This window comes from Bufo bufo, chromosome 3 (assembly GCF_905171765.1).
Source record: "Bufo bufo chromosome 3, aBufBuf1.1, whole genome shotgun sequence".
Taxonomy (NCBI): domain Eukaryota; kingdom Metazoa; phylum Chordata; class Amphibia; order Anura; family Bufonidae; genus Bufo; species Bufo bufo.
In genome coordinates this window covers 661,852,196-661,876,498 of record NC_053391.1, presented here as the reverse complement: position 1 = coordinate 661,876,498, position 24,303 = coordinate 661,852,196, and the positions used below count along the sequence as shown (strand labels likewise).

The window sequence follows — 24,303 nt, the reverse complement described above, 5'->3', positions numbered from 1 at the left end:
ACACTGAACAGATCTATGCTTTTAGCACAGATCTGTTCAACACCATGGACAGCAGGACGCCTGAGAGGCGTCCTGTTGCCATGGGAACCTTCCGTCTGCTCAGTACTGGTCAGAACTGCGCAGACGGGGAAGGGTAAGCACAGGGCTGAGGGGGGCTCTCTCCCTCTCCCATCGGGGGGCTGCAAAGGCACAGCAGCCCCCCGATGGGAGAGGGAGGGAGCTCCCTGCGCTGTTAACCTTTTCCATACAGCGGTCCGTACGGACCGCTGTATGGAAAGGGTTAAACGGCTGACATCGCATCGCAGATGTCAGCCGTTTATACCAGGGTGCCAGCAATGTGCTGGCACCCTGGTATCCCCACTAGACGCCAACGATCATTGAAGGGGAGGCGGGCGGGGGATCGCGATCCCGCCTGCCGCACCGCCCGCCTCCCGCAGCTTACCGCACCGCCTGCGACACCCGCCCACATAACATCATTCAGGGGTGCAGGGGGGGTGAAACCTCTTTATTTTGGGCATACTAAAGTTTCTGATCCCCGCGGTCAGGGACCGCGGGGATCAGAAACCGCAGAAAGCGCTACAAACCGCAGGTCTGAATTGACCTGCGGTTTGCAGCGATCGCCGACATGGGGGGGGTCACAGGACCCCCCTCGGCATTGACCTAAGGTGCCCGGCTGTGTGTGACAGCCGGGATCTCAGCGCTGTCACCATGTCTGCAGACATGGTGACAGTTTATGCCATGACGTGTATACTCATCATGGCGCGCTAAGTAGCAGTGCGCCATGACGAGTATACTCATCATAGGTGGGGAATATTTTCACACTTTCTCCTTCTCTGATCGCTTCCCTGACAGGAATAGGGGCGATCAGAGAAGGAGAAGCACATAGTCCCTCCCTAACCCCCCCTTACCTGCCCCGATGCGCTGCGATTGGTCCCTCTGCAGTAATGGACCAATCACAGCGATTGTGGGCGGGTCAGAGCTCCAATACAGCTCCTGCCGGCTTCTCTGGTTGCCTAGCAACCCCAGCACGCCGGCTTCACTGGAGATTCAGCGCTTCGCTCCCTGCGCTGACAGTGAAACCCGATCACGTACATGCACATGGGGATGCGGTGAGGCACCACATTCCCCCACGTACATGTACGTGATGTTGCGTGAAGGGGTTAAGGTCCATCCTAGTTTGGGCTTTCAGGACAAATCTAATTTTCTCATCCATCTTCCCCAATGGGGAACAAAAGGATAACCATCCAGAATCTACAGTACAAAAATATGTTTTTGCAAACTAACTTTATTAAAAGGGTAACTGTCTTTTTTTTTTTATTAGCTAGTTTATTAGAGCTAGTTACTCTACCAATTATTGTCACAGGATCTGTAATTACCTTATAATAACAGCTTTCATTAATGTCCTCCGTCCCTTTCCACTGCTCCCTTAAAAGACCATTGCTAGGGCTGGTCTGTCTTCCTTTTAGTATAAACAGAAGACAGAGGGGTGGTCCTTCACACTGCATGCCTGCATTAGGCTTCAGAGTGAGGAGGCGTGTCTCAGTAATCCAATCTGATTGGCTGGCAGGGAGCTGCTGGCTACAGCTATTGTATGGGAAGTGAGGAAAAGTAGTTTTGGCCTCAGAGAACTGGCAGAGGAGCCATCTTGAGAAGGTCCTCATATTGTAAATGTTTAAACAGCCGTAACTAAGGGAAAAACTCAAGGAAAAGAGTGGTATGTGAAGAAACTAAAGATTGCTTTATGCATAATGCTGCTGCAGCAGTAACATATGTTAAATAGATTTTTTGATGAAAACATGACGGTTACCCTTTAAAGAAGTTTTCCCCATTACCCAAAGCAACCACAATAATTCTAGAATCATCAAATCTATTGAAAATGATCCTAATGGGCAGAATGTTCATGTTTAAAAAGTTATATTTTTTTCCTTTTGCTGTTCTCGGAGCAATTCGGAGGTGGGACCCGCACCGATTGGACATATCCCATCCATATGCCAAAGATGTCGAGATGGGACAAGCCTTTTAACAGGTAATAAACATGTCCCATAGTGACAGAGAAAGAAGGCTGCACAGAGGAAAGCATGCAGACTGCAATATTACACAAGAAGTGTTCGCAGTGAAGCACAGGGGCCACATTTTCTGGTCAGGTCCTCTGTCATGTACACGCGTGGTGGGTGTAATGTCACACAGCAAAGTTGGGTGCCTGGTTAATATTACCAAATTACAGAGCTATGGGCACTGAGGGGCCTACATGAGGCACTGCAAATAAACAGTGATCAGGGTTTTCACATGCCTCTTTTTCTGACATGGCTGTGGTTAGAACAGATCGATAGGAAGTCCAGTCTGTGGCATCTTTGGGTGTAATCAACCTTAGGGTACAATGGCAGATGTCCCAGCAAGGTATGGAGCTAGACTGGGATGAAACCTGGGCTCCTTCCATGTAGATCATGTACTATATAGAAATCCGTGACTTTGAAGTCATCTACACATCCGTCCTAGTAAAAGTACGAATAAATAAAAATGCAACTTACCGTCCCAAACTGCTTAACATTTTGCGCACATTTCTTGCATATAGTGTTGGTTTTACTAGAGATAGTCAGAAAAGAGGACAAAATAAGAAACGGCATGAAAAAGGTGAAAGCGAGGCACAAAACGTTGGTGGTACATCACTCACGTCAGTATTCAGGACGGCATTATTGTCCTGATAAGGGCTCATGCACACAAACGTATTTCCTTTCTGTGTCCGTTCAGTTTTTTTTTTTTGGCGGACTGTATGCATAACCATTTTAATGGGTCCGCAAAAAAAAAAATGAAGTTACTCCGTGTGCATTCCGTTTCTGTATGTCTGTTCCGCAAAAAAATAAAACATGTCCTATTATTGTCCGCATTACGGACAAGGATAGGACTGTTCTATTAGGGGCCGGTTCTGTAAAATACAGAATGCACACGGATGTCATCCGTATTTTTTGCATACGTTTTTTGCAAAATACATACGGTCGTGTGCATGAGTGCTAAAAGATAACTAAATTCAGCATGGTAAGGCCATGTCCACCAGCACTATCAGTGTATTATTGTGCCAATGCATCTAAAACAAAAAAATAAAAATATAATCTAACTATGCGATAGGTCTCGATTAAAAAATTCCTATCAATTTGGGTCTATACAAACCGGTGTCTCCATGGTAACAGACAGACATGTGTAGTTTGATCCTGCGCGCCAGTTTCTTCCATCAGTTCCCCACTTATTGGAAAACAGCTTTCTCCCCACGAGGCATAAAAGCTGCACCACAGAATTACAGGTGTGAAAACAGCGGCAAAGTGGATGATTAAATCCGCAGAATGTCAATTTATGCTACGGATATACCTCTTTCAATGCCTTGGCAAATCTGCAGGAACAGTTTGAAATGATGGGGGAACTCCGCTTCCTGTGGTATAAGGGGGCATAGGATGGGAGGGTGAGGGTTGGAAGGGGTTTACTTCTTTAACCACCTCCGGACCGCTGTACGCACAGACGCGTCCTGGAGGTGGTTGATTCATTCCTCCTGGACGCATATACGCGTCCTCTCGCGAGACGCGAGATTTCCTGTGAACGCGCGCACACAGGCGCGCGCGCTCACAGGAACGGAAGGTAAGAGAGTTGATCTCCAGCCTGCCAGCGGCGATCGTTCGCTGGCAGGCTGGAGATGTGTTTTTTTTAACCCCTAACAGGTATATTAGACGCTGTTTTGATAACAGCGTCTAATATACCTGCTACCTGGTCCTCTGGTGGTCCCATTTGTTTGGATCGACCACCAGAGGACACAGGTAGCTCAGTAAAGTCCCACCAAGCACCACTACACTACACTACACCCCCCCCCCCGTCACTTATTAACCCCTTATTAGCCCCTGATCACCCCTGATCACCCCATATAGACTCCCTGATCACCCCCCTGTCATTGATTACCCCCCTGTCATTGATCAACCCCCTGTAAAGCTCCATTCAGATGTCCGCATGATTTTTACGGATCCACTGATAGATGGATCGGATCCGCAAAACGCATCCGGACGTCTGAATGAAGCCTTACAGGGGCATGATCAATGACTGTGGTTATCACCCCATATAGACTCCCTGATCACCCCCCTGTCATTGATCACCCCCCTGTCATTGATTACCCCCCTGTAAAGCTCCATTCAGACGTCCGCATGATTTTTACGGATCCACTGATAGATGGATCGGATCCGCAAAACGCATCCGGACGTCTGAATGAAGCCTTACAGGGGCATGATCAATGACTGTGGTGATCACCCCATATAGACTCCCTGATCACCCCCCTGTAAAGCTCCATTCAGATGTCCGCATGATTTTTACGGATCCACTGATAGATGGATCGGATCCGCAAAACGCATCCAGACGTCTGAATGAAGCCTTACAGGGGCATGATCAATGACTGTGGTTATCACCCCATATAGACTCCCTGATCACCCCCCTGTCATTGATCACCCCCCTGTCATTGATTACCCCCCTGTAAAGCTCCATTCAGACGTCCGCATGATTTTTACGGATCCACTGATAGATGGATCGGATCCGCAAAACGCATCCGGACGTCTGAATGAAGCCTTACAGGGGCATGATCAATGACTGTGGTGATCACCCCATATAGACTGCCTGATCACCCCCCTGTCATTGATTACCCCCCTGTCATTGATCACCCCCCTGTAAAGCTCCATTCAGACGTCCGCATGATTTTTACGGATCCACTGATAGATGGATCGGATCCGCAAAACGCATCCGGACGTCTGAATGAAGCCTTACACGGGCGTGATCAATGACTGTGGTTATCACCCCATATAGACTCCCTGATCACCCCCCTGTCATTGATCACCACCCCTGTCATTGATCACCCCCCCTGTCATTGATCACCCCCCCTGTCATTGATCACCCCCCTGTCATTGATCAACCCCCCTGTCATTGATCACCCCCCTGTAAGGCTCCATTCAGACATTTTTTTGGCCCAAGTTAGCGGAATTATTATTTTTTTTTCTTACAAAGTCTCATATTCCACTAACTTGTGACAAAAAATTAAATCTCACATGAACTCACCATACCCCTCACGGAATCCAAATGCGTAAAATTTTTTAGACATTTATATTCCAGACTTCTTCTCACGCTATAGGGCCCCTAGAATGCCAGGGCAGTATAAATACCCCACATGTGACCCCATTTCGGAAAGAAGACACCCCCAGGTATTCAGTGAGGGGCATATTGAGTCCATGAAAGATTGAAATTTTTGTCCCAAGTTAGCGGAACGGGAGACTTTGTGAGAAAAAAATAAAAAATATCAATTTCCGCTAACTTGTGCCAAAAAAAAAAAATTTCTATGAACTCGCCATGCCCCTCATTGAATACCTTGGGGTGTCTTCTTTCCAAAATGGGGTCACATGTGGGGTATTTATACTGCCCTGGCATTCTAGGGGCCCCAAAGCGTGAGAAGAAGTCTGGTATCCAAATGTCTAAAAAATGCCCTCCTAAAAGGAATTTGGGCCCCTTTGCGCATCTAGGCTGCAAAAAAGTGTCACACATCTGGTATCGCCGTACTCAGGAGAAGTTGGGGAATGTGTTTTGGGGTGTCATTTTACATATACCCATGCTGGGTGAGATAAATATCTTGGTCAAATGCCAACTTTGTATAAAAAAATGGGAAAAGTTGTCTTTTGCCAAGATATTTCTCTCACCCAGCATGGGTATATGTAAAAAGACACCCCAAAACACATTCCCCAACTTCTCCCGAGTACGGAGATACCAGATGTGTGACACTTTTTTGCAGCCTAGGTGGGCAAAGGGGCCCATATTCCAAAGAGCACCTTTCTGATTTCACTGGTCATTTACCTACTTACCACACATTAGGGCCCCTGGAAAATGCCAGGGCAGTATAACTACCCCACAAGTGACCCCATTTTGGAAAGAAGACACCCCAAGGTATTCCGTGAGGGGCATGGCGAGTTCCTAGAATTTTTTATTTTTTGTCACAAGTTAGTGGAAAATGATGATTTTTTTTTATTTATTTTTTTCATACAAAGTCTCATATTCCACTAACTTGTGACAAAAAATAAAAACTTCCATGAACTCACTATGCCCATCAGCGAATACCTTGGGGTCTATTCTTTCCAAAATGGGGTCACTTGTGGGGTAGGTATAATGCCCTGGTATTTTAGGGGCCCAAATGTGTGGTAAGGAGTTTGAAATCAAATTCTGTAAAAAATGACGAGTGAAATCCGAAAGGTGCTCTTTGGAATATGGGCCCCTTTGCCCACCTAGGCTGCAAAAAAGTGTCACACATCTGGTATCTCCGTACTCAGGAGAAGGTGGGGAATGTGTTTTGGGGTGTCATTTTACATATACCCATGCTGGGTGAGATAAATATCTTGGTCAAATGCCAACTTTGTATAAAAAAATGGGAAAAGTTGTCTTTTGCCAAGATATTTCTCTCACCCAGCATGGGTATATGTAAAAAGACACCCCAAAACACATTCCCCAACTTCTCCCGAGTACGGAGATACCAGATGTGTGACACTTTTTTGCAGCCTAGGTGGGCAAAGGGGCCCATATTCCAAAGAGCACCTTTCTGATTTCACTGGTCATTTACCTACTTACCACACATTAGGGCCCCTGGAAAATGCCAGGGCAGTATAACTACCCCACAAGTGACCCCATTTTGGAAAGAAGACACCCCAAGGTATTCCGTGAGGGGCATGGCGAGTTCCTAGAATTTTTTATTTTTTGTCACAAGTTAGTGGAAAATGATGATTTTTTTTTTTTTTTTTTTTTTTTCATACAAAGTCTCATATTCCACTAACTTGTGACAAAAAATAAAAACTTCCATGAACTCACTATGCCCATCAGCGAATACCTTGGGGTCTCTTCTTTCCAAAATGGGGTCACTTGTGGGGTAGTTATACTGCCCTGGCATTCTAGGGGCCCAAATGTGTGGTAAGGAGTTTGAAATCAAATTCTGTAAAAAATGACGAGTGAAATCCGAAAGGTGCTCTTTGGAATATGGGCCCCTTTGCCCACCTAGGCTGCAAAAAAGTGTCACACATCTGGTATCTCCGTATTCAGGAGAAGTTGGGGAATGTGTTTTGGGGTGTCTTTTTACATATACCCATGCTGGGTGAGAGAAATATCTTGGCAAAAGACAACTTTTCCCATTTTTTTATACAAAGTTGGCATTTGACCAAGATATTTATCTCACCCAGCATGGGTATATGTAAAATGACACCCCAAAACACATTCCCCAACTTCTACTGAATACGGAGATACCAGATGTGTGACACTTTTTTGCAGCCTAGGTGGGCAAAGGGGCCCACATTCCAAAGAGCACCTTTCGGATTTCACTGGTCAGTTTTTACAGAATTTGATTTCAAACTCCTTACCACACATTTGGGCCCCTAGAATGCCAGGGCAGTATAACTACCCCACAAGTGACCCCATTTTGGAAAGAAGAGACCCCAAGGTATTTCGTGATGGGCATAGTGAGTTCATGGAAGTTTTTATTTTTTGTCACAAGTTAGTGGAATATGAGACTTTGTAAGAAAAAAAAAAAAAAAAAAAAAAATCATCATTTTCCGCTAACTTGTGACAAAAAATAAAAAGTTCTATGAACTCACTATGCCCATCAGCGAATACCTTAGGGTGTCTACTTTCAGAAATAGGGTCATTTGTGGGGTGTTTGTACTGTCTGGGCATTGTAGAACCTCAGGAAACATGACAGGTGCTCAGAAAGTCAGAGCTGCTTCAAAAAGCGGAAATTCACATTTTTGTACCATAGTTTGTAAACGCTATAACTTTTACCCAAACCATTTTTTTTTTACCCAAACATTTTTTTTTTATCAAAGACATGTAGAACAATAAATTTAGAGCAAAATTTATATATGGATGTCATTTTTTTTGCAAAATTTTACAACTGAAAGTGAAAAATGTCATTTTTTTGCAAAAAAATCGTTAAATTTCGATTAATAACAAAAAAAGTAAAAATGTCAGCAGCAATGAAATACCACCAAATGAAAGCTCTATTAGTGAGAAGAAAAGGAGGTAAAATTCATTTGGGTGGTAAGTTGCATGACCGAGCAATAAATGGTGAAAGTAGAGTAGGTCAGAAGTGTAAAAAGTGGCCTGGTCTTTCAGGGTGTTTAAGCACTGGGGGCTGAGGTGGTTAAGTGGTAAACTTATGTATGTTGTAATTGTCTTACTGAATTAAAGAAAAAAAGAAAAGAAAAATCTGCAGGAATATATGAAAGTTCTTCATACCGATTTGTCATCGATTTTCTGCAGCAAAATGAGAGCATGATCAGACTACACAGTTTGTTTGTGGTCTGTTACCACGGAGACACACAGGTTTGCCCAGTAGCTGTAGAAACCAATGACGGGATATTGAATGCATTTTTTTTTGGAGGATAATTGCTTCCCTATTCTTCCTAATACATTACATCATAAGAAAGATATTACATTATAAATAAAATAAAAATATATATAAAATAACAAATATAAAAAGTAAAAAGGGATGATTATAAATGATGTTAGTTTTATTCCTGAAATTCAATAATTTATCTAATCAAGACAATGGATATTCACTTATTATGGTATTCCTATCTCTCATAGTATATGTCAGTCCCGCCGTCTCTTATTCTGCGTATGTCGGAAGCAATAGCTATTGGTATTTACTTGCATATTCTTTTGTTTTATGTATTTTAGATTTAATTTTTAATCAACAAATTAATATTTGAATGATATGGATAGGGCTTCTCTGGATTCCTCCAAGTAAAGTGTGCCTGTCTAAGGTTTGTACAATTTATTGATATTATATGAACGGGGCGAGTCCTAGTCAGAGCACCTTATACATAGAGAAAAGGGAGGCGAGCTGCTACCCAGTTAATAAAATAAATAATAACATTGTCCTGTATGCTGATTCCATCTCTGGGAGATACGCCAACTTCCCTGTCGGCCATTATGTCTCTTATAGACCAGTTTGGTAGGTTGTCTCAGGCCTTACTATCAATTGGGAAATCGGCACGATGCCCATTGACGGACAGGCTGTGTCTGCCACGGCCATCCCTAACAATACCCCATGTGTTGAGAGTATTAAGGGATTCAAATTTCGCCCAGGGATTTAGAGTGAAGATTAAAGCGCTCCAGTCTGGTTGCCCCTGGATCGATTCGAGACAGAGAGAAAATGCGTCTTATGGGGCGAAACATACGGTAATCTTCTTTCCTCATGACGCCATCTATTTTATGACGTGCACCAGTCCCTCCTGCAGCAGAACCACCCCACAACATGATGCTGCCGCCCCCGTGTTTCACAGTTGGGATGGTGTTCTTAGGCTTCCAAGCTTCTCCTTTTTCCCTCCAAACGTAACAATGGTCATTATGGCCAAAAAGTTCCATTTTTGTTTCGTCAGAGCACAAGACGCGTTTCCAAAAATGTAGGTCTTTGTCCCTGTGTGCATTTGCAAACATTAATCTGGCTTTTTCTGTTTCTTTTGGAGTAATGGCTTCTTCCTGGCAGAGAGGCCTTTCAGCCCATGTTGATCCAGTCCTCGTTTCATTGTGGATAGTGACACCATCTTACCAGCTTCCACCATCATCTTCACAAGGTCTTTTGCTTTTGTTCTTGGGTTGATATGCACATGTCGGACCAAAGCACGTTCATCCCTGGGACATAGAACCCGTCTCCTTCCTGAGCGGTATGATGGCTGGACATTCCCATCTGGTTTGTACTTGCGTATAATTATTTGTAAAGATGAACGAGGCATCTTCAGGTATCTTGAAATTGCACCCAAGGTTGAGCCAGACTTGTGCAAGTCCACAATTCTCTTCCTGATATCTTGGCTGATTTCTTTAGACTTTCCCATGATGCTACACAATGAAGCAGTGTGTATCAGGTGTGCATTTAAATACATCCACAGGTCTCTAATTAACTAAGATGTTACCAACGAACCTAACAGAAGCTTCCAAACACATGACATCATCATATGGGCAGTCCAGGATTGTTTAAAGGCATAGTAATCTAAGTGTATGTAAACTTTTGACTTTGTTTTAAGGCATTTTTATTACTTTCTGCATTCTCTCTCTCTCTCTCATTATTCTGGCATTTGGCAAATAATAATGATGGTAATCCTAATTGACCAAAAACAGGAAAGGTTTATTCTGATGTGTCTTTTTATATAGTGTATGTAAACTGCTGGTTTCAACTGTATATTGGGTTATGTCTCATTGGGAAGGCCCCTGTATGTAGCCAGGAAGCTGACAGCCTTAGGCTACTGTCACACTAGTGTTGTTCTTTTCCGGCACTGAGTTCCGTCACAGGGGCTCTATACCGGAAAAGAACTGATCAGGCATATCCCCATGCATTCTGAATGGAGAGTAATCGGTTCATGATGTCTTCAGTTCAGTCATTTTGACTGATCAGGCAAAAGATAAAACCGTAGCATGCTACGGTTTTATCTCCGGCGAAAAAAACTGAAGACTTGCCGGAATGCCGGATCCGGCATTTGTATTAGTGCGGATCCGGCCTTCTGGTCTGCACATGCGCAGAGCGGTAAAAATGTGAAAAAAAGATACAAGATGGATCCGTCTGTCCGCATGACAAGCGGAGAGACGGATACGCTCTTGTAATGCATTTGTGAGACGGATGCGTCTCACAAATGCTTTTAGACACATGCAGAACTGCGGATCTGGCGGGCAGTTCCGACGACGGAACTGCCCGCCGGATCACACTGCCGCAAGTGTGACAGTTACACTGGATACAGGCGAGCCTCCGACACTTGAGGAATTCCGCTTAAAAGTTAAGATGGTGCATGAAAAAGCTATATTCCTAAAATGTGGCTGCCGCTGCCCACATAGGTTCGACATGCTATGGAGTAACTGGATGTCTCATAACCACATTGTGATCTAAGAGTATCGGGTAAAGAGACGAACCATTGCCAGAGTGAGTAAGGGTAAGAGAAGGGGGGGGGGGGGGGGGAGTACAAGGTGTATTGTATCCAATAGGTTTATTTTGATGTGACCTTATATACCCAAATGCGAATTTGTAACATTTTTCTGTGGCTTGTAAAGCGAGAGATTCGGCCAATGTAATAGACCGCAAATAGTACAAACTCCTTTATAGCTGAGATGTAACAATCCTTACCTCTCCTGCTGGAATTCGGATCGGCAGTACGTGCACTTGACCATAGGATGAGCGATGCGACACTCCTAAAGAAAGAAAAGTTACTGTTAATATCTGCAAATCACACGGCAGGACCCATTTCTGGCCATTGTGCAGGAGAAGAACAGTCATTTCTAGCAATTCAGACTGTATTCTGCAGACCACACTACAGACACGGCCGCAGAGGTCAGACCGCACTACAGACACGGCCGCAGAGGTCAGACCGCACTACAGACACGGCCGCAGAGGTCAGACCGCACTACAGACACGGCCGCAGAGGTCAGACCGCACTACAGACACGGCCGCAGAGGTCAGACCGCCAGCGGCCGCACACTTACCACCGATCCCACGCATAGATGATAAATGGTGGCGAGTAAAACCCTTCTGTAAATGATCCCTGTGATCCAACCCTGACCCCCCGACACTAAGACCCCATTCACACGACCGTATGTTTGGTCCCGATCTGATCTGCAGATGAGGACAGCACACCGTGCGCTACCCGCAGGTCCGTCCTGCCGCCCCTTGCGGACAAGAATAGGCATTGTTACAATGGATCCATTAAAATAAAAAACGGATGCAACATGGACTTCATTCGTATTTTTCGCGGACCCGTGTTACATACGGTCATGTGAATGCACCCTTATACAGAGATGAGCAGCACAGGCACCGCTTATCTCTTTCTGTGAAAGCAGTCTGTCACATTTATTTTGTAGGAAGAGCCGTCTGTATTAACCACTGACTGACTAACTGCTTTTCATAAAGAGGTTCTGCAGCAGCTGTAATAAACATTTCTAAACCTCGCCGCGCGCCCCTCGCCTGCTGCGCAAACCTCATCCCATTAATCCTCAAGAGGTTCTGCAGCTGCCGATGTGATTATTATAAGGACTAGAAGTCTCCTGAATGATTTCCAGGGGGAATAACAGAGGGGCCACATCCCTGGCCCGCACTAGGCCTCACCCCCCACTCACGGACCTTGCAGAGCTGCTGGCCCTGGGAGAGCTCCTCGAACGGGTACCGCTGGTTACACTTGGTGCAGGCGTACAGAGCCGAGGCCATCCTGCGGTCACGGAGGAGCGGGAGGCCCGGGGTCACACACGGAGGCCGCGCTGCTAGGCGTCTGACTTCTCTCAGGAGCGGAGTCTCTGGTTTCTGTGTCCGGCGCGAGATTCCCTTCTCCTAGTCTGTCGCTGCCCTTCGCATTACACAATCCGCCCACAGGATGAGACAAGAGGCCGCACGGAACACGACGCTTCGGCCAGAGTCCCTTTTTCCTCCTCACTTCGACTCTATCTGCTCCGGTTCCGTTTCCGCTCCGCTCTCTTCCCCCTTCCGTTTAAAAAAGAAAAAAAAAATCCAAAAATAAACAAAAGAAAAAAAAATTCAAGAAAGCTGTAACCGGATACAGACAAATCTGCATCACCACAAAGGAAGGGCCGGCGCAGCCAATCACAGCGCGCCTCTCAGGAGCGGGAAACACCTGTTTGAATCTAAAAGCCAATAGCGACGCAGGATAATTGTCCTCTCCGCCAATCAGCTGGCTGAAACTTACGTGCATCCTGAAACGCTATTGGTGGCTTCAGTTTAACCAATGAAAAAAGCAACAGGTGGAGCCACGCCCACAAACATTCCCATTGGTCAATCCTCCCTAAACTTGACTAGACCCTATTTAATTAGTTTCGCTATGACTTTACGAATCACATCCAGAAAGCAATACTCATAATAACGACACCGAGCATCACCGTGCCCGCCGCTAGAATACATCACGTTACAGGGGAGGCCGGTTGCTATGGTGCCGACGTGAGGCACCGCCTCCTTCTCTCTTCGACGCTCTGATAAGTTGACTAATTTGTCAATCATTCTAATTTTGATGACGTAAGCAGAGCTCTACTGCCACCTAGTGGTCATTTGTGTGTAACGCGCTTTGTGTATTATAAGTGACCCGGATTAATACAGCCAGCAGCTAAAGCTTCCCGGAAGAGAGATGGCGGCTGCTGCTTCTTTCCAGTCCAGGACGGTGAGTTTGTTGTCATGTTTTGTTTTTGTTTTTTTCTTGCAGGTGATATATAAGGTAGGTGGCGGACTACAGGTCTCAGCATAGCTGCAGCTTGTATACAGAGCATTGCATGTACTCATTGGCAGCAGTCCTGGCTTATCTCTATGCATATGGCTGGAGGCTGCTCTATGGGTACATGTTGCAGGTTGCTGGGCACAACCAATAGGGCTGCCATTACTGATTCACCCAGCTTTCCTGGGGTCCTGGATGGCCTCTGTACCTAGGCTGCGGAGCTCCCATATCACAGCACGACTATCTAGGTGCATTTGCCGTTCAGGACCTTGGAAAAGCAGAGTATAAGCTCTGTAATGGATGCCAGGTCTAATCCGCCCGTGTCTGATGTCCGTATTTCTGCGTTTCAGTTGCACAGTCCATTATCTAAAGGAGCCAGCAGTAAAGATGCCTTCTCCTCCACGTCTTACACCTCATACCCCAGAGGGGACCCGTCCGACCTGCAGTGCCCTCCCAGCCGGCTGCCACTCGCCTATCCGGAGAGCAACGGCAGAGGTAATGATGTGCTGGGGCTGATGTTTTTGATGTGCTGGGGCTGATGTATTTGATGTGCTGGGGCAGATGACTTGCTAGCAGTCTGCAATGAAGGGCCCGATGGGTGTTACCAGTTGGGGGGGTGTCCCTGCACAGGCAGCACTGATAGGATAGTGTCACACTGTGCAGGGACACGCTCCCAACTAGTAACTTTATTATGAATGCAGACTACTAGTAATTTGTATATGTAACTTCTAGCAGGAATAATAAAGGAATGGCACAACATAGAGCCGTAGTGTCTCCACAATTGTTATTACCGTACATGGGGAATGCAAGTACTTACTAAAACTGACAGGTCAGGAGAGGGGAGAGGTCCTCTTTAAATTCATCCTACAGGATGGCAGCCTCCTTCCTTGGATGCCCTCCTATATATCACATCAGTCACCACTGCAATGAGGCTTAGAGAAGTTGTTAGGGTACTTTCACACTTGTGTTTTTCTTTTCCGACATAGAGTTCTGTCCTAGGGGCTCAATACCGGAAAAGAACTGATCAGGCATATCCCCATGCATTCTGAATGGAGAGTAATCCGTTCAGGATGTCTTCAGTTCATTCACTGGCGTTTTGGACGGAGGAAATACCGCAGCATGCTGAGGTATTATTTCCGTCCAAAATTCCGGATCAGTTGCCGGAATGCCAGATCCGGCTTTAATTTACATTGAAATGTATTTAATTTACATTGAAATACCGCAATGCCGGATCCGTCCCATGCGCAGACTGGTAAAAATGTGAAAAAAATATATAACGGATCCGGATCCGTTCTTGCAATGCATTCAGGTCCGTCTACAAATGCTGTCCGTTTGCATGCAGATTACCTGATCGAGTAGGCAGTTCCGGCGATGGAACTGCTTGCCAGATCACTCTGCCGCAAGTGTGAAAGTAGCCTTACTGATAATGCAACCATCTGCATCCGTTATGAACAGATCCGGTTGTATTATCTGTAACATAGCCAAGACGGATCCGTCATTATCTCCATTGAAAGTCAATGGGGGATGGATCCGTTTTCCATTGTGTCAGAGAAAACGGAACCGTCCCCATTGACTTGCATTGTAGATCCTAGACTAATCCGTTTTGCTCCGCATCCCAGGACGGAAAGCAAACCTCAGCATGCTGCGGTTTGCTCTCTGGTATGAGAACAGTGCACTCCGTTTTGTTCAGTTATGTCTTGTCCCCATTGACAATGAATGGGGACAAAACGGAATCGTTTTTTTTCCGGTATTGAGACTCTATGACGGATCTAAATACCGGAAAATATTAACGCTAGTGTGAAAGTAGCCTAACTCCAAGATTGAAACCTCAGAATAGGGGATCTGACTGGTGGCACCGCCATATGTCTCCAGAACGGGCCCTGTGCACTATATGAATGGAGAGGCGGTCAAGCATGTGTGCTGCTGCTCTAATGCTCTCTGTAAGGGCTCGTGCACACAGCCGTATGTAGTGGCGGTCCACAAAAACAGCTGGCCCCTAATAGAAGATAAGTCCTGAAATCATGACATAATGAAAGTTTCTGCACCTTGTGTATTAACTTCTTACCAAACACGCTGCTTGCTGTCAGTGAATGACAATCCATACTGACCGATAGTTTGCTCCAGTTATTCTGGTCTGGGTAATATACTGCGCTCACACGTCTGGTTATGTGACAGCGAGCGTGCGGCTACTACATAGTGGCTGTGGTTGCCCCCCCCCCCCCGATCTTTGTATGTATGGGGGTCCCAGTAGCTGGATCCCCATGATTTTAACTCTTTAGATCCTGCTCTTGAAGTCAATACAGTTGATACAGGCAGGATGGACCCTGTATCCTATAGACACCCATCCTCTGCAGCGTCTTGGCCTGATATTGTCGCTTTGCTTGTAGACGTATAAATAATTTCCGAGCTTGGTCACCGATAGCTCAGCGTTAAATATTCATGAGCGTGCTCCTCATAATATCTGCTGTGAACAGACCGCTGGTACTGAAACTTATACCGCCAATCTGACTGGCGGCATCTTAAAGGAGAACTACATGTTTCCTTTTGTGATGTTGTTTTTTTTTCTCCGTTCACACCCAAAGTGGAACTAAGAATTCTGCTGATTTTTTTCTCTCTGACTCGGATCATCAGTTTCCGATCGGTGGGAGTCCGACTTCTGGGGCCCCTGCCGATCAGCGCAGTGGCGCATTGTATAGCGGCTGCCTTCAGTTGTTCAGTTTTTTTTCCGCGCGGGTGCAATGCGTTTTTATGCGTTTTTCACGTGCGTGATAAAAAAAACTTAAGGTTTACAAACAAAATCTCTTAGCAACCATCAGTGAAAAACGCATTGCATCCGCACTTGCTTGCGGATGCGATACGTTTTTCACACCGCCCCATTCACTTCTATAGGGCCAGGGCTGCGTGAACAATCGCAGAATATAGAACATGCTGCAATTTTTCACGCAACGCAGAAGTGATGCGTGAAAAAAAACGCTCATGTACACACAGACCCATTGAAATGAATGGATCCGGATTCAGTGCGGGTGCAATGCATTCGCATCACGCATTGCACCCGCGCAGAAAACTCGCTCGTGTAAAAGGGACCTAACAGACGATATTATATGGCTGATGATTTAAACTGAGCATGTTCGACCACCTCAGTGAGGTGGACAACTAAATAAGGAAAAGAAACAAACAGCAGGTGGCGGTATAGTTTTATTGAATAGCTCACTGGCTATGCTACACTTTCAATAACGTGCAATTAGAAAAGTATTCAGATCCAGGTGGCACAACCCCTAAACTCAGTGTGACTGTCCCACCATACATTGCTCTCTGCTAATTTGGACCTCTGGTTGACAACCAGCCAAGTGCCGCTCTTGTTAGGATCCAGCAGGTAACTCTAGCGCAGTGGTGGCGATACTTTAAGGCCTCTTTCAGACGGGCGTAGCGGGAAAAGGTGCGGGTACATGCGCGATTTTTCCGCACGAGTGCAAAACATTGTAGAGAAAAATCGCGCCTGTTTGGTACCCGAACTTCTTCACAACCATGTTATAAGGGAAAATAATAATGATCAGGTCTCCATCCCGATCGTCTCCTAGCAACCGTGCGTGAAAATCGCACCGCACTTGCTTGCTGATGCTTGCGATTTTCACGCAACCCCATTCACTTCTATGGGGCCTGCGTTGCGTGAAAAACGCAGAATATAGAGCATGCTGCTATTTTCACACAACGCACAAGTGATGCGTGAAAATCACTGCTCATGTGAACAGCCCCATAGAAATGAATGGGTCGGTATTCAGTGCGGGTGCAATGCATTCACCTCACGCATCGCATCCGCGCAGAATACTCGCCCGTGTAAAAGGGGCCTAAGGCCTACTGGTACACCATAGACTTTATCCAGGGTGCGGGTGTCTACGGAGAGGGCTCTGAGTGCCGCCTCTCGCCCTAGCGCCACCAGCTGTTTGGGGATCCTGTTTTTGCCTGATTACATTTTCCTCTGTGCCCCCCCCCCCCCCTTTCCCCCCCCCCCCCCCCCAGCTATAATGTCAGCCTTAAGGAACCTCCAGGAGAAGATCCGACAGCTGGAACTAGAGAGGATAAAAGCTGAGGATAACCTCCGACTCCTGTCCAAGGAGTCCACGGACTACAAGCATCAGCTGGAAACACAGACCCAGTCCACGGACCATGTCAAAGATGATATGTCCAGGCAGAACAGAGGTAATGTCCTAGAACGGATCTGAGAAATGGTAGAAATGGCTCCGACATGAAGGTAGCCTCAACCAGGGTAACAGGGTAGGGGTTGCTGGACTCCTTCCTCAGCTTACAAGCCTTTGTGTGAAGGTTGCCCCTTAAAGGTGTTGTGCCAAGTTTAGATTTTTAACTAACTGATCGCTGATGATCCGATCGCTGGAACCCCCACTGATCCCAAGAACGGGGGTCCCCCTTCCCTAGTTCTGATGGAGCATCAGGTCGGGCAGGATTCCTGCAGCTCTATTGCTGAAGATGACGGCTATTTCCGATTGATCCCATAGAGCAGGGGTCTCCAAACCCCGGCCCGCGGGCCACATCCGGCCCGATTGTGCGTTCGATCCGGCCCGCCCGCAGCTGGCAGGTTGCAGGAACCAAATCCGCACAACCGCCCATGCTGTCACGCTTGTGTTGTGTGTTCGATTCCGCGCCCGCCCACAGCTGACAGGTTGCAGGAACGAAAGCCGCACAACCGCCCATGCTGTCACGCTGTGCTTTTTGATTGGCTGCTGGGACCGCCGATGTCCCGGCAACCAGTGACGTCACAGGTGCGGCACCTCCCCTCTTCCCGCCCGCTGTTTGAAATAACAAATCCACGTGTGTAGCAGCGGGCGGGAGTCGGGACTCAGGAGTCCAAGAAGAAAAAAAAAAGAAGAGGAGCAGAAGCCGGCTACAGCGGAGGCAAGTGTTGCACAACGCTGATGGGGACACAATGGGGAATGCTGACATTGCTGTGCTGCGCTGATGGGGACACAAGCTGCTGAGGACACATACTGATGGGGATATTGCTGTGCTGCTGGGGACACTGCTGATGGGGACTTTGCTGTGCTGATGGGGACATTGCTGTTCTGATGGGGACACCGTTGATGAGGACACGGGTGTCCCCATCAATGGTGTCCCCATCAGCACAGCAATGTCCCCATCAGAGGTGTCCCCATCAGCGATGATGGGCACACTGCTGATGGGGACAATTCTGTTCTGATGGGGACATTTCTGGGGACACCGCTGTTTGGCACACTGCTGATGGGGACATGGGTGTCCACATCAATGGTGTCCCCATCAGGATAGCAATGTCCCCATCAGCGGTAACCCCATAATCGATGTCCCCATCAGCACAGCAATGTCCCCATCAGAGGTGTCCCCATCAGCGGTGATGGGGACACATGCTGCTGGGGACACCGCTGACAGGGACATTGCTGTGCTGATGGGGATGTTGCGGTGGACACCGCTGATGGGGACATGGGTATCCCCATCAGCGGTGACCCATCATCGGTTTCCACATCAGCACAGCGGCGTCCCCATCAGCAATGATGGGGACGCTGCTAATGTGGAAACTGCTGATGTGAACATTGCTGTGCTGATGGGGACATTGCTGAGGACACCGCTGATTGGCACACTGCTGATGGGGACAAAGGTGTCCCCATCAATGGTGTCCCCATCAGTACAGCAATGTCCCCATCAGCGTCCCCATTCTGATGGGGACATTGCTGTTCTGATGGGGACACCACTGATAGGGACACGGGTGTCCCCATCAACCGCGTCCCCAAAGGCAGTGTCCCCATCAGTGGTGTCCCCATCAGCTGCTAATGGGGACTCCGCTGATGGGGACATTGCTGTTCTGATGGGGACATCATTAATGGGGACATTGCTGTGCTGATGCTGACATTGCTGTTCTGATGGGGACATTGCTGTGCTGATGGGGACACCGCTGATGGGGACATTGCTGTGCTGATGGGGACAACGCTGATGGGGACATTGCTGTGCTGATGGGGACAACGCTGATAGGGACACGGGTGTCCCCATCAATGGTGTCCCCATCAGTGGTGTCCCCATCAGCACAGCAATGTCCCCAACAGCAGCGTCCCCATCAGTGGTGTCCCCATCAGCACAGCAATGTCCCCAACAGCAGCGTCCCCATCAGTGGGTGTCCCCATGATGGGAATATTGTTTTTCTGATGGGAATATTGTTTTTTTGATGGGAATATTTTTTTTTTTTATGGGAATATTGCTTTTCTGATGGGGACATTGCTGTTCTGATTTGGCCATTGCTGTTCTGATGGGGACACCGCTGATAGGGACACGGGTGTCCCCATCAATGGTGTCCCCATCAGCCGCGTCCCCAACAGCAGTGTCCCCATCAGTGGTGGCCCCTATCAGCTGCTAATGGGGACTCCACTGATGGGGACATTGCTGTTCTGATGGGGACATCGTTGATGGGGACATTGCTGTGCTTAAGGGTGACACGGCTGATGGGGACATTGCTGTGCTGATGCTGACATTGCTGTGCTGATGCTGACATTGCTGTGCTGATGGGGACATTGCTGTGCTGATGGGGACATTGTTGTGCTGATGCTGACATTGCTGTGCTGATGGGGACATTGCTGTGCTGATGGGGACATTGCTGTGCTGATGGGGACATTGCTGTGCTGATGGGGACATTGCTGTGCTGATGGGGACATTGCTGTGCTGATGGGGACACCGCTGTGCTGATGGGGACACCGCTGATAGGGACACGGGTGTCTTTGCGTTGTTTTGCTAAAGTTTTTTCTCTTTTGTTCTCAGTCATATCATGCTGATTACAAAAACGATCCATGTAAAATATATACATTTAATTTAATACATAACTGATTTTTTTTTCCGGCCCCCGAATACTTGTAAAATCTTCAATGTGGCCCTCCTGTTGAAAAGTTTGGAGACCCCTGCCATAGAGGATGAATAGAACAGCAGGGCGCATGCCTGACCTGCCGCTCCTTCAAATCGGGGGAACGGGACCCTCGTTCTTGGGATTGGTTGGGGTCCCAGCGGTCAGACCACTGGTGATCAGTTAGTTATCCCCTCTCCTGTGAATAGGGGAAAATTTGTAAACTTGGCACCAACCCTTTAACGCCCTTCTTTCCCTATCCATCAGGATGAATGCCCTCCCATTATCAGACCCTATTGGATGCGGTACGACATATCATCCAGCCGGACAGCAGGGACTGTAGGGAGCTCTAGTGATGTGACTGAGGGAAAGGTCCTGGCAGGGCACTAGACCGCTATTTTCTGTTACAACTTCTGTAGGAACAAAAGCACTTGGAAATAAAGGTTGTGGCTTTGTGTTTTGCACAGATCTCTCCAGACAGTTGTCAGCAGCAAAATCTCGGTGCGGCCTTTTGGAAAAGCAGCTGGAATACATGAAGAAAATGGTGCAAAATGCGGAAACGGAGAGGAATTCTGTTCTGGCCAAACAGGTACCCGGGTGGTAGAGGGCATATGTCATGGGCTTTGTGTATTGCAGATGTAGCTAATATCGGTGCATCTTTAACCCCTTCAGGACCTCCGCCGCACATGTCCAGTCTTTAAACATGGTGCCCGCTCGCACGTGCAGCAGGCGCCATAGCCACCGGGTTTCTGCTATAGCACATGTATGCGATCAGTCAAATGTGAGCAGTCTGGAAGAGGAAGCCGTGTGCTTTCGCTCCTGTAACAGCGTTCCCTAGCAGAGATTGGGGAACCTGCTCTAATAGGCCGAAGCCTCAAGCAGGTATCGGAAACTATTAGAGGAATATACCAATACAGGCCACTAGGTGGCGTAACGGGGGGAAAAAAAACGGCCAATTCACCATTCTTTTAAAAAAAAAAAATTGGCACTTCAACTTCCCCAATATTATTATTTTTTAATAAAAAGTGATCAAAATATCGCCCACACTTCAAATTGGTATCACTGAAAAGTAGAGATTGCCCCGCAAAAAATGAGCCCTCACACAGCCCCATACACATAACTACAAAAAAGTTATAGGGTCAGAATATGGTGATACAATTTTTTTTTTTTCTCAAAGGTTTTACTTTTTTTTTCAGTATTAAAACGCAAGAAAAACGATACAAGTGTGGTATCGTTGTAACCGTACTGACCTGGAGAATTAAGAGAACAGTTTTACCGCAGAGTGTACAGTGTAAAAAAAATGTAATGAAAAACTTTGTCAGAATAGCGTTTTTTTTATTTTATTTTTTTCTAATTCTACCCCATTCGGAAAAAAAAATATTTTTTATTTTTTCCACATCCCACTACATGTTTTTTTTTTTGTGGCTAGTAAGATGGATGCAGCCAAATGATTACGTTTTTAGCGAATGTTTCAGTGTAAAGTCTGCCCGTACCAGACTGGGCGACTCCCGTCCACATCGGAACAACTGCGCAAGGTTCCAATCAAATCGCTAGGATATGCCCCCAATGTCTTAAAGGTGCGGGTCCCACCGCTAGGAACCGCACCTATATTGAGAACGGAGCCCCGCAAGTGAAGAAGGGCGCACTGCGCACAGCCGCCCTCCATTCATTTTCTATGGGGCCGGTGAAAATAGCAGAGCGCTGGCTCGGCTATTTTTGTCGGCCCCATAGAAATGAATGGGAGCGGGGGGGCCGCATATCGTAGCGATATGCCCCCATTGTCTATGATGAGACAAACCCTTTAAAGGGGTTGTCCCGTTATGACAACAGGATAAGGGGATAAGTGTCTGATCGGCGGGGTCCGATCTTGTGAACTGGGGCTTGTGCCCCTCTGTTTGGATGGAGAGGTCGTACATGCATGCTGTTCCATTCGCCTCTCTGGGACTGCTGGAGATAGAGTACAGGCGCTCAGCTGTTACCTCCAGCGGCGGCAGACACGTGTAATAAATGGCTTCCTCCTCCGCTATCCTATATGAGCTCTGGCGGGTTCTCTGTACATTAGTAATATTTTGTGTGTGCTATGAATTGTAAAGATAAATGAGTTTGTGTCATCGTTAGGTATCACTCGAAGGAGACCAAGCACTTGAAAAATCTAACTTGCAAGCCAAGCTGGAAAAGTTGGACAAGCTAGAACAAGAATACCTGAAGCTGACCACCATGCAAGTGCTGGCGGAGGTGGGTGACGGCACAGAGGTCTCTACCCCCCCCCCCCCCCCCCCCAGATCCTGCCGGCAGTCTAATCAATACTTTGCTGTGTCTCCAAAACTTTACTCTGAACTGATTAGATTGCTGCATAGTTCCTCCAGCCTTGACTAGCGGATGACCTACCTGTGTAATGAAAGATAAAATTAAAGGGATTTTCTGGGGAGAAGATTTGTTTAAAAAAAAAAAAAAAAAAAAAAAGGTCCAGAATGGCTCACAATGAAAAAGAAGCATTTCTCACCTCACTGACACCTTGCCACTCTCCATGTCTTGGCCCTGCTCCACACATTGAAAATGCCCACTCAGCCAATCACTGGCCGCAGTGACTCGCCTGAGCAGGCGTTTCCTGTGTTTTGAGTCAAAACCAGGAAGTGAAGAGCAGCGGGGACCTGAGCAGCGTCAGAACGGCAGCAGCGGGACGTATCGGTGGGGATAACTAATGCATATTGAAGGTGTTATCCAAGACTAAAAAAAATGCCCCCCATATGCCCGGGCCCCTTACACTGAATCTAGTTACCTGGCCCCCTGTGCCGCTCCTGGTCCCCGCACCGCCGCCGCTGCTTCTCCCTGTGCACGGATGAAAACATCTGGTGGGGGGGGGGTGGAGGTGGACAGCCAATGGCAGGCGGTGACGGGGATGAGCCTCCCTAGCATAGCACTGGATGTTTTCATCTATGCACGGGTAGAAGCAGCGTTGGCGGGGATCAGGATGGACGCAGAGAGCCAGGTAAGTAGATTGTGTGAGGGTCCCGGGCATATGGGGGATATATATATATGCACCATTCACTTCTATGGGAGATACAAAAAACTGCCAAGCAAGTGTGCATACTGGGAGTTGTAGTTTCACAGCAGCTGGAGTGCCGAAGGTTGCTGATCCCTGTGCTACATGATCTGTCGGCCTGTATCTATCAGCAGATAATCTGCCCATGTAAAAGGACCTTTACTGTAGACTTGTTCCCCCCTGCCCGCTTGATTTCATTTATCTAATCAGCCGTAGTCACAAATTATGTCTTATTTTTTTATTTATTTTTTAAAGAATAAAATCCGTGATATAGAGCAGAAGCTGCGAGAAGAGGAACATCAGCGGAAACTAGTCCAAGAGAAGGCCGCTCAGGTCGGTGGCTAATCATATGGGATCCATGTTTTTTAAATCCTGAGATTGCAAAAAAAAAAGTGCAGCGTGACACTGCCTAAGACTTCTGTTTATTGCAAGCCCTATCCATAAGAGGAGGGCCCCTATAAACTAATCCCCAACCCTCCAAGCCATAAGGCCCTGCAAGGGTCAGGGAAAGGTGGCCATCCTTTGCCAGGGTTTAGAAAGAGCCTGGTCATGCTGGATTCCACCCGACCTGCCACACATATGTCTTCCAGGAGCCCAATGTCTACCTAAGAAGGGGGGGCCAGGGGTTGCAGAGGAGTGAGAAACCTGTTGGTTACCCCCCCCCCTTCTGAAGATCTCCAGGAGGGAAACTTATAAAGGCACCGCATCCTGAAGAATTCTTGTGACAATTTTTGGATAGTAAAAACCCTGTGTGAGTCATTTATTATGACCCCCTGCGCCAGTAAAAAAAAAAAAAACACAAACCTGTGGGTTTGTGACTTTTTAAACGCCACTGCGCCTCTGTTTGTATGCTGCCATTGCTACTGGGCAGGGGCATCTGTGTCGTCAGATTCACTATCCTTTACCCCTTTTTCCTGGCGTAAATGACCAATGAAGTCTACACCAGCTAGGAGCACGGACTGCCAAAGGATGGGCCTTATTTATGATGACTCTTGCACCTTGTCATAAATTAAGCGCATCCTCCGGCCGTGCAGTGTATATCAAAGACCAGCGATAAATGACCTCCAGTGACCTATAAAAAAATAAATAAAAGCGAATATGTGCCATTACAGCCCAGACATTCAGCCGGAATGATAAAAAAAAAAAAAATC

The 24,303-nt window shown here is 47.1% G+C and overlaps 2 protein-coding genes across 5 annotated transcripts in view; one reads left to right on the top strand and one right to left on the bottom strand.

The window, feature by feature from the left end:
- FAM76B (family with sequence similarity 76 member B) overlaps positions 1-12,603 on the bottom strand; it is a 34,132-nt gene extending 21,529 nt beyond the window's left edge. For both annotated transcript variants that reach the window (XM_040426312.1, XM_040426314.1), the window contains exons 1-3: positions 12,149-12,603; positions 11,159-11,223; positions 2,529-2,583 (exon numbers count right to left, since the gene is read on the bottom strand). In XM_040426312.1, coding sequence (XP_040282246.1) covers positions 2,529-2,583; positions 11,159-11,223; positions 12,149-12,232 — 204 coding nt within the window. In that variant the 5' untranslated portion in view covers positions 12,233-12,603. The remainder of the gene's footprint in view (positions 1-2,528; positions 2,584-11,158; positions 11,224-12,148) is intronic.
- Positions 12,604-13,092: 489 nt separating this feature from the next.
- CEP57 (centrosomal protein 57) overlaps positions 13,093-24,303 on the top strand; it is a 33,768-nt gene continuing 22,557 nt past the window's right edge. For all 3 annotated transcript variants that reach the window (XM_040426311.1, XM_040426310.1, XM_040426309.1), the window contains exons 1-6: positions 13,093-13,190; positions 13,592-13,736; positions 17,259-17,438; positions 20,577-20,698; positions 22,228-22,344; positions 23,408-23,485. In XM_040426311.1, coding sequence (XP_040282245.1) covers positions 13,158-13,190; positions 13,592-13,736; positions 17,259-17,438; positions 20,577-20,698; positions 22,228-22,344; positions 23,408-23,485 — 675 coding nt within the window. In that variant the 5' untranslated portion in view covers positions 13,093-13,157. The remainder of the gene's footprint in view (positions 13,191-13,591; positions 13,737-17,258; positions 17,439-20,576; positions 20,699-22,227; positions 22,345-23,407; positions 23,486-24,303) is intronic.